At 40.2% G+C, this 10,316-nt stretch overlaps 1 protein-coding gene across 1 annotated transcript; it reads right to left on the bottom strand.

The window, feature by feature from the left end:
• Positions 1 to 3,938: 3,938 nt before the first annotated feature.
• On the bottom strand, positions 3,939 to 9,068 carry adora2aa (adenosine A2a receptor a). The gene is made up of 2 exons (XM_079251934.1): positions 8,474 to 9,068; positions 3,939 to 5,686 (listed from the first exon to the last, which is right to left on the bottom strand). Exons 1-2 carry the CDS (start codon positions 8,809 to 8,811, stop codon positions 4,654 to 4,656), a joined length of 1,371 nt encoding a protein of 456 aa, XP_079108060.1. The 5' UTR covers positions 8,812 to 9,068; the 3' UTR covers positions 3,939 to 4,653.
• Positions 9,069 to 10,316: the final 1,248 nt, after the last annotated feature.

Here is a 10,316-nt window from a genome sequence, read left to right as displayed (position 1 = left end):
ATATATATATATATATATATATATATATATATATATATATATATATATATATATATATATATATATATATATATATATATATATAAATATACATACATGTAAATATAAACGTGTGAGTTTAAATTAAAATAAAGCACGCCATTTGGCATAAGAATTCCCACTGAGTATGGTATAAAGATGTGTTAAGGTGCTGTTAATATTGTGTCTTGCCGTTTATCCTGTTCCACAAACACACATGAATAACCGGGAGAAGAATTTGCCAATCCTTTTAAAAAACTTTTTTTTCGTTTTTACCTCAACAAAATGGTGTTGTTTTGGACATGGATTGAAAATATCAGAGGACATATCAGAGGATGTCATGTTTGCGCTGGCAGCTGTGGTCTTATGGATGGATCTTGCTTCTGCTTTGTTGTGATTGTCAGGAGCAGATAAACCACCTAAAGTTTGCTTCAAGTTGGCTGGAGCTGGTTGTACAACATTGTTTGTTTCTTGATAAGCTGTGTGTTGGTGGTGTGCATTGATAACAACTCTGGAATTTGTATTGATTACTACTGGTCCCTCCTGCTGACATCCTATGACAGAAACATGTCCTGATGTCTGTTTATGTAGTTTTTCATCTTTCCAGTTGGAGGGTGGTGCTTGCTTTGCAGCACTAGATGTAAAAGTGCTCTCATCTTCTTTTTTACTGAGTTTAATCTCTGTCATATTGTTCTTGGTAAAAGTCTTAGAAGGTTTAATATAGTTCACAGAAAAGTGTCTCTCAGTTTTAAAAGGGTGACTAAAGGTTTTACTAGACTTGACTTGTTTTTCAGGATCCTCCTGCATCAACTCTGAAAGACAGCTTATGGATTCTTCTGTGTCTTCAGATTCATCTTTAACCTGCTTATTTCTGGGAGAGACTTCTACAGAAGTTACGGATGTTCCACTAACTTTTTTAATATTGGTCACATGACCTGTGAAGTAGGTTGAAGTATTCCTTAAGATGGCTGGTGTTTGTGTTTGGCCAACACTGAGTGTCATTTCTGTTGTGTTTGTCTGGGTTAAGGTCTCAGTAGGCCTATCATTGGGCACATAAATGTATGTCTGAGCTCTGAGATTGTCAATACAGGCTTTACGAGAACTGACTTGTTTTTGTAGTGTTGCCCGGATCCACTCTGAAAGATTGTCTGAGGATTCTTCTGTGTCTTCCGAGTCGTATTTAACCAGCTTGTCTACAGAAATGACTCTGTTAGTATAAATATTTGTCCCAGAAAAGGTCCTCTGAGTGATGAATGGGTGATTAAGTGCTTCTGCAGGTCTGATCCGTTTTTCTGGATCTACCTGCAGCATCTCTTTGAGAAGACTTATAAATCCTATTGTGTCCTCAGGTTCAGAGGGCACGTTGGACATAAAATGCCTTTTTGGCAGATCATCCAGAGATTTAATTTTCTTGTAAATACGTGACGATTTAAAAGGATCACCTTCTTCTCTGCTAAATTCATTCCGTTTTTTAAGTCTCCAGGTATCCTTCCGTTCTTGACAAAAATATGTTTTTGTTTTGTGCCCTTTTTTCAGTAAATTTGTAGGAATACCTATAATCTTTACGATGGCTTTCATGACCTCATAACTACTATCTACTGGAAACAGTCTTTCACCAATGTACAAGAAGGCCAAGGTGCATCCCAAAGACCACATGTCAAGTGATTCATTAAGTGGGAGATCCAAAAAAATTTCAGGGGCCCTGTAACTAATGTTTTGAAAGGTACCATAATGCCACAATGAACTTGTCTTAGTAGTTAGACCAAAATCAACTAGTTTCACTTTAAGAGGCTGTGATTGATGGTCCACCAACATTATATTGTTTGGCTTGATGTCGGCATGTGAAAGACCAATGCTATTAAGTGCATTCACAGCTACCAATAACTGTTGAGCAATTACTCTGATTTCAGATACATGCAATGGCACCTTGGCCCTTTCTGCCACAAATTCATGTAAATTCATGTCCAGCATCTCAAAAACCAGACAATTATGGCCTTTATATTTGAAGCGCTCATAGAACTTTAATAAGTTGTTTTTCTCACTATCCAGTTTTCTGAGTTGGTTTAAGATTTTTCCTTCTTGGCTTCCTAGTTTGTAAAGTTCTCTCTTCAAAAACTTAATTGCCACTTCCTCGTTTGTGTGCAAGTCTGTGCATCTGGCCACATTGCCAAAAGATCCTTTGCCAATAAACTCTCCAACAAGGTACGCTTTGGACTTGCTGTGAACAACAATTTGTTCTTCTATCCTGGAAGATTTCTCTTTCTGTAATGAGCCTCCCATTTTTAAAAAATCTTCAAAAAACGCACATTAAAGTCGCTGGATGCCAGAGGCCTGTATTCTGCAGTGGCTAACCTTGAAGAGTAGAAAAGTGTCCAGTTAAACCTGGTAACGCCAAGTATGACATCAGATTCATTTGCATGTGGTCGCTAGTACTCTCACGACTGACGTCATATCCCATCGTCTTGCTTTGATCTTATGGAACTTTTTTAAAAAAAGTGTTATTTGTTTTTTTAAATCAAACTTACCATAGCAACCCGTCAAACGTACAAGGCTGCAGAGGAGATGGATGACGTCACATCAGCCCACTTCTGGAATCTTGAACTGTCTCGATTCGATGTTGCTGGCCGTTGCTGGGATACGACCAACATTTCCGCCATATTGGTCGTAGAAAGATTGTCCCAAAGTTGAAGACAAGCTGGAGACTGTGTTTAAACGGGATTGGATGTCACGAATTTTTATAAGTTCATATAAAAAATTTTTTTTTCTAATTTATAGTGGGAAATTGTCGTTTCGTAAAATAATAGTTCATTAATCACCGACTGAAGCTTGTTTACATGCGGGTTTGCCATAGGATTACACTTTTATCACCATATTTAGCTAGTTGACTGATTCCAGCCTTTTTACTCCCTTTACCTCTGCTTTGATTTCTGAGCTGCAAAATGTTACACATGCTCTTGTTTTTTATGTCTTGTTTGCCGCTGAATGATCGCAGATTATTAATTTAAGCAACAATAACAACAAAAAAAAATCTTCTTGCTTTTACAAACATTGGACTGTTGAGGAAAACAAGACTGAAACTAAGTTTTTCAAGCAGCCAGTTAGCCGTATGCATTATCAACAGTTCTGCAAGTTCACCATGAAGCCTTTTACTCCAAGAAGAGACATAAGCCATACACCAATATGTTTAATTGTGAAATAAGCCTGAATATGAGTCAGCAGAGGAGAAAAGATGCGGGAGAGGTCAACAGCAGAGCAGCAGGACTCGGGAGACATGGTGGATCTTTCAAAAAGAACTAAGGAGCTACTTCAAAAAGAAGTCTTTTTCTGAGCCCTGTAACCCAAACACACAGGGGAGTTGTGATAAAATCAGTGAAAATAAAAAAAAGTCCAGAAATAGTTTGACAGCTTAACTAACCATTTTCCAGAGTAAACAAGCAGGATCTCTGACTCGGTTCTACAAAGGTAAAAGATCTGATGTAGTCTGAAGCAAGTCTCTGCCTAGTTAAACCTAAACTAAAATAGAATAGAATAGAATAAACTCTGGAGCAGCTTAGAAACACTGAATGATGTCTTAGATCATTTTGTCTACAACACACTTTGAAAAGGATTTATTTAAAGACATGGCTTTGTGCCTGCCGGCTTGCAAGGACAGAGTTGACAGTAGCTACACGGCAACACTTTCAAAAAGAAAGACAACAAAGTGGTTAGAAGTCAATGTGTTTTTTAATAGCTCAAAATGCAATCAATCACCATTTTTTATTAAATTATTTCAATCAGTGAAATGGTGTCAACATTTACACAAGTTTAACTTAAATAAAAGTGCTTTTATTAAGCTTTGTTGTCATACTGAGCAGACAAATACAAGCTTGCATTATTGCATTTCCTTAGAAAGTCCCCAGACTTTGCTAACAAAACGTGAATGCATTTAGCTGTTCCTGGTACAAAAGTAAACCAGTTCAAACGTTCCCAGTTTTTCTGACTAATTACAAACAGCATGAGGCCTAATGAAAGGATCAAGAGCAAAACCAAACTGAAAGCTTTTCATTTTAGTTAGAAAATGTGATTTATACATGAACTTCATGGCAGGGGACACTACTGAGTTACTGTTTCTTCTCTGAAAAACTGAAAACAGTATTTCAACAAACTGTTATTTAACAGATAGACATTACGGTGTTTCTCTTAAAACATATTTAACGGAGCAAAAAATCCTCACCTTGTAATCCTCATTGGCTGTGGTGAGTCAGGCAGTTTTCTGCTCAAACTGCATTTTAATGGACATCAACTATTTGTAAAGACAAAACTAATTTACAGCCTGACTGTGTTTACTGAAATTATTGCAGAGCTATTTTAGAGTGTGAAAGGTATGAAAGAAAAGCTTACTGTTCTGTCTATTTAAACCACACTCAGTCATGTGGTGATGCATCAGTTCTAACCCTCAGGGCCACAAACAGGGCTTTTACATTCTGGCTTAAATAAAATCAATCACCGTTTTAAATAGTGCAGATAGTTTTCTTTTGTTTGTTTTTTTATAGAAAGAAAATGTTCTTTATCTCATGACTCCATTTTTTCTCAAAACTGCTCCCAGTTTCAGACGGTAGGTTATATCCAAGGCTTCTGATCCGTCCGGCACATGTGTCAGGAAACCTTCTCCAGCTCACAAAAACAGCTCTTTCTGTTTTTCTTGTTGAACAGAGCTGGGACCTGGGCTGAGCTGAGGTTCTCTCTGTCTTTGTCCTCCAGGCTCTCCGTCCCCTCGCAGTCCAGCTCTTGCTCTTCACATTGTAAATGATGGACCTGTGGGACTTCAGTCTGTTTGAGGGTCTGCAGCATACACAGCCCCATGTGGGGACAGTGCGAGATGACAACTGACAGAGGGGGGTGAGATACCGCCATCAGACCGCCCCTTACAGGAGAGATGTGAGTAGGGCAGCAGTAGGAGCTTTTACAGCTGCTGCTGCAGATGTTTTGCTCTGTGAAAAGGTCAATACTGAGTCCGTTTGCCTTGAGTCTGATGGAGTCAGTGATGCTGTTGTGGACAGAGGTACGCTCACTGCCGCTGCTCTCTAATGTCAGCTGCTGGCCCAAAATGTGCCGCCGGATAATCTTACGGAAAGTTTGTCGGAATTCCCGGATGCGGTAGGCGTAAATGAAGGGGTTGACCACAGAGTTAGCATGAGAGAGGATGATGGCTACGTACATAATCCAGAGGGGAGGACGAGGACAGTGAGGACAGAAGAGGGTGAAGCAGTTGATGATGTGTAGAGGCAGCCAGCAGACGGCAAAAAGGCCAACAATGATGGCCAGAGACTTGGCAGCCTGGACTTCTTTTTGCAAGGTGGAGCGGGATTTCTCCCCATGAACCGCTTTCACTTCAATCATCTTCAGCTGATGGCGTGCTGCCATGAAGATACACAGGTAGATGGCCAGCATCATGAGGAGAGGGATCAATACACAAGCAAAAAAGTTGAAGTAGACCATATACTTCATGTCCACCACTGCTTCAAACAGACACTTCATCAGGCCGGGCGGGCAGGTGTTGTTGGTGATCTCAGTACTGTTTGACATTTTGTGCCAGCCTATCATGGGGGTCAAACCGATGATGATGGACAGAGCCCAGCAGATGGCAATGATACCTCGAGCTCGCTGGCCTGTCACCAAACTGTTATACCTGAGAAGACAGAAGAAACATCAACCATCAGCCAGTCTCAAGGGTTTGATTCCTAAAACCATCCACAATCATCTACAAAACAATGCATGGTGTCCGTTCTAGTTCATCGCTACTAACTGCTCTGTATTCCACTTCTCATCCTGCAGCTGAGAGGGAGAAAGATACGGCAAGAAACCCACACAGGACTTCACGAAGGAAGGAGTCTATTTTAAGTTTGCCTGGTGTGCAGTGTGGGAGAGCAGCTGAGATATTTGGCTTGTTTTTGTCACATTCTTGAGATGTTAAAGTTCAAAGGTTAATGCTGCATAAACAACCCCCCCATCCCATAGGGGATGCAAAAAATGATGCAGAGAAACCCTGACATACAGTATCTTCAGCAGGAGGATGAGTCTGTGTGAAAACAATCTGTCTGGGTCTGTGACACAGGAAGCCTGAGCAGCTCAATGCATCTCTGGAGTCAGGTTGAACATCTGAGTGTAAGACCACAGCATGAGATCCAGCGTCACTGTGGATCAGGCTGTCAGTGGATCGCAGGTCTGCAGACACACTGTCTTTGGCAAATTTGAGAGCTAAAAAGCCTCCACGACATCTGACAATGTTTTTGCAGTAAACTAAGGTCAGGATACACAAAGGGATGCGAGGGGATTACACAGTCTGTATAAGTAATTAGAGCAATATTTATCTGACTTCTCAAGGGGGGACACGGCCCTATGGGAGACGGCATTTCTGGATCTGCTAATTCAGCCAAGACTTTCTGGCACAAATGCCTTGTCTATACAGACAGGAATTCAATGTGAATCATAACTGTGAGACATCCTTGAGCTTTGAAACATAGACTGAAGTAAGAAAAGAAAACCATCGTGGTAGATTTTAAATCACCTCTCTTTAAGATAGTGAAGTCTGGCCGTTTTGGTTCTTTCATCAGCAATACTAGGTTTATTTATCTAAAATATTCTACAGTCATTTGGCAGACACTTTTATCCACATTGGCCTTTAACTAAGTGACCAGAGCAGTTAACCTGGCACACGTCTTGTGGGTGGGAGGAAGCCAGAGTACCTAGAGACAACCCACACATACACGGGGAGAACATGCAAATAGTTCCTCCCCCAAGCCAAAGCACGGACCAGCAACCTTCTTGCTGTGAGGCCACAGTGCTAACCACTATGCCACCGTGCAACTCCGTGCTGTTTAAGTAGCAGTCAGACATTTTAATATATAATAAAATACAGTCAGAAATGCTGGTAATCATTAAATATTTGCTACAATATAAAGCTGGCTTAGCTGGTGTTAAGACTGAATAAGTGTCAAAGCACTCAATCTACAACTCAGATTCAGAGATTTAGACTAAAAAAGTTGAGATGTTGTAATCACACAGCTATACAGTACAGCCACAACAACCATCTATAGCAGCTCTTTCCAACGAACAGCATTCATTTATTTGCTGCAAGACTGATCACAGCAGTTGTCATGGAGACCTGGCATTTAAGGAAGAAACATTTGTATATATTTAGAAGTAGCAAAGTGGTCACCACATGTGGCTTGCGTTACAGTTTTTCTGCTTTGCTTTTTTAACTGTAAACACATTTCAAGCCTTTTCCTGATACAAACTGTATTAGCCTCTGTGACTCTAGCTGTAGAAGGCTACATGTAAAAATATATCTTTATTACATCATATTTATAGCTTGATCATTAAAAATAAAATAAAAACAGCTGACACACAGTAACATATTTCTTTTAAATGCAGAAAGAAAGTGGATAATCAACATTTAAGTGCCGATCCACTGACTCTGCAGTCAGGTGCAGAAAAGGTGAAGTACACGTCCACTTTACAGAAACATGCGTTTCAATGACCATAATGTCACTTTCCGGGACAGAACAGTCAGCTCCAACTTGTGGACAGAACTAGACAAGAGGACTGACTAACATGGTCATTTAAATAATAAATGAACTTATATTTAGTTAACTGAGGACATCATGCCAATCCAAAACTGTGGTCCAACTTAACCTGCAGAATCCTGTTGAATGACATGTCCTCATGCTGCTGTAGTTGTAGGACTGGGAAGTCTAAAGTCGGTCGTCCAAGGCCGCTGTCCTGCAGGTTTTAATAAAATTCAGCAGAATGACTCATTAATTTGAGTGTAGTGTGCTGGAGGAGGAATACGTGAAAAACCTGCAGGATTGCAGCCCTTGAGGACCGGCGCTGGACACCCCTGTTGTAGGAGGAGTGAGGGTCCACACTTCCAGTGGGAAACATCTCATTCTTTATGTCTAAACTTGTCATCCAGAATTAAGAAAGATTAAATTTCAAACTTAAGACTTGGTATTAAAAATAGTCTCCTTCTTGGAGATGGCTGAGCATCACTAGCAAAGGCTGGTATGCTACAGACGTTCTCCTGTAAAAGACTGAATGTACAGAAAACAGCAGGTCACACTCAAACACAAAACCAGAAAATGATGCTAAAATCAGGACTATTTATAAATTAAACCTAAAAGAATAAAAGTATGAAAAAAGGTAAAACAGGACATTAAAACAGGTTTTCGCCTTTTCCTATAAGCCATATATTCTGCAACTTTAATATCTTACAACTAAACAACTGTTAGCAATCTGAAAAAAAAGTACATTAGTGCTTATTAACAGCTTATAACACATTAATAAGTGAGCTATGAGCCATTAACAATGCTTCCATTGGCTGCAATTAAATTTGTATGCTGTGTTTCCATAAAAATGGAAGTAAACATTTCCTCTTTAGAAAAAGCTGCATCCCAAGAGATTTTGGGTTACTGACCTGAGTGGTATCTTGATTGCAATGTAGCGGTCTATAGCAATGGCCAGCAGGCTGAAGATGGAGCTCTGTGTGAGAACCAGCACAAAGCATGCAATAAACAGGCAGCCATAGAAGTTGGAGCAGAAACCGGTGCTGATGACGATGGCAAAGGGAATGGCCAAGACGCCCACGGCAATGTCGGCGACAGCCAGCGACACCACAAAGAAGTTGGTGATGCTCTGCAGGTTACTGTTGAGGCAAACAGCCCAGCAGACCAAAACATTGCCCAGCACAGAGAACACGGCTATCAACAGCTCCAGGATAATGTAGAGGACGGAGGCAGCGGGGTCGTCTGGCATGATGAGACAAACGGTGAGGTCACTGATGAGGACGGAGGAAACCTCTCAACGTCCATAGCTGCAGCCTGCCAGCCGCTGAGCCTCCTCACCTCCCGTACCTCCACAAACATCCACCAGATTCCCCAAATAGAAGGTGCTTCACATGTGCTCAGCTCAAGCAGCTGAAAAGGCAGGTTCACTCAGCTTCAGACGGGGCTGTCATCACTCCTGACTCCGCGTGTATGGCTCCTGGAAAAATCTCCTCTGCTGTCCTTTCCCCTCAGCTCCTTCCATCAGCGTTCTTTTCCCATGAACTCCTTGAAGAGCTGAGAAGACGCCAGCGACACGCAGCACTGGAACATTATGTTGCTGGAGATAGAGAGGAGCAGAAGTGAAGAGAAAAAGAGGAAACAGTCTTACAATAAAGGAAGTAACTTTACACAGGATAAGACATGCTTTTAAGCCAGACAAGTAAGGAAACATTTTTCCTTCCTGTTTATGTTGTTAATCTCTGAAAAAAAACATTAAAATAAAACATATTTGTATTCCCTTTTCTCCACGTAATAAATGTTTAATAATGCAACATTTAGATGGACAAGATATTTCCAGATGCATCAGCACCTTTGATGCAAAGATTAAATTGATAAATGAACGCATATAAGTTTGCATTTATAGCCATGTCAGTGCTGTTTTGTGGGATTTTTGGTTTCTGATGCTTCCATAAACAACTCCTCTTGACCCTTCAGAGGAGCAGTGGAACAGCAGTTTACATAGTCCTCACTATTGTGTAACATACACATAGCAGCGCTCTAGAAATTAACTTTATTCATGAAGTGAGGGAAATACTCATGAAAGCCTCAAAGGAAGATGATGAGATGGTTTTGAAAATGTGTTTTAATTGCAGGATGTTGAAAGTGGTGTTTTTGTGACAGACACTCGGACGTACAGGCATCAGAACTTATTTGTGTTTTTGTGTCTGTTCATGATGCAGTTTCTCAACACGAGAAATTTCAGTGGAAACTTAAAATGAGCAGGACCGTACCATCATATGATCATGTTGCCAGAGCACCATGATCATATGCACAGAGACCTTTTGCATCACTTTATTGTAAAAACTTTGCCAAAATCCTGTTGTACTGAATCTGATACCAGGACACAGAAGACTACATTTCAACTATTTGGTAAAAAGAAGTAGATACACAAAATAAATGCTACATTTTTTATATTTTGATAAAGGGCCAATAAAAGAAATATTAACCTTTTAAAACTCAACAAGCTTTTAAATCCAAAGTCTTTCAGATTAACAGACTTGGACTTTTCTAGTTTTTTTGAGTCAGGCTTTAAAATGAAAATTTTTCTTTTTCTTCAATTAATTTTTGGGTTCATGTATTTCATGATCTCTGTGAATCACCTTCTTCTTTAAAAGCTTGTGATGGCAGCATTATGATCTGGAGTTACTTCAGCTGGTCAGATCAAGGTTCAGCACCACTTGATCTAAAAAACAATACAGCAGCTGATTACCTGAA

This window comes from Telmatherina bonti, assembly GCF_933228915.1.
Source record: "Telmatherina bonti genome assembly, chromosome: 13".
In the NCBI taxonomy this organism is placed as follows: Eukaryota; Metazoa; Chordata; class Actinopteri; order Atheriniformes; family Telmatherinidae; genus Telmatherina; species Telmatherina bonti.
The sequence above is the reverse complement of the archived record's forward strand: the minus strand, read 5'-3'. Positions and strand labels throughout refer to the sequence as shown.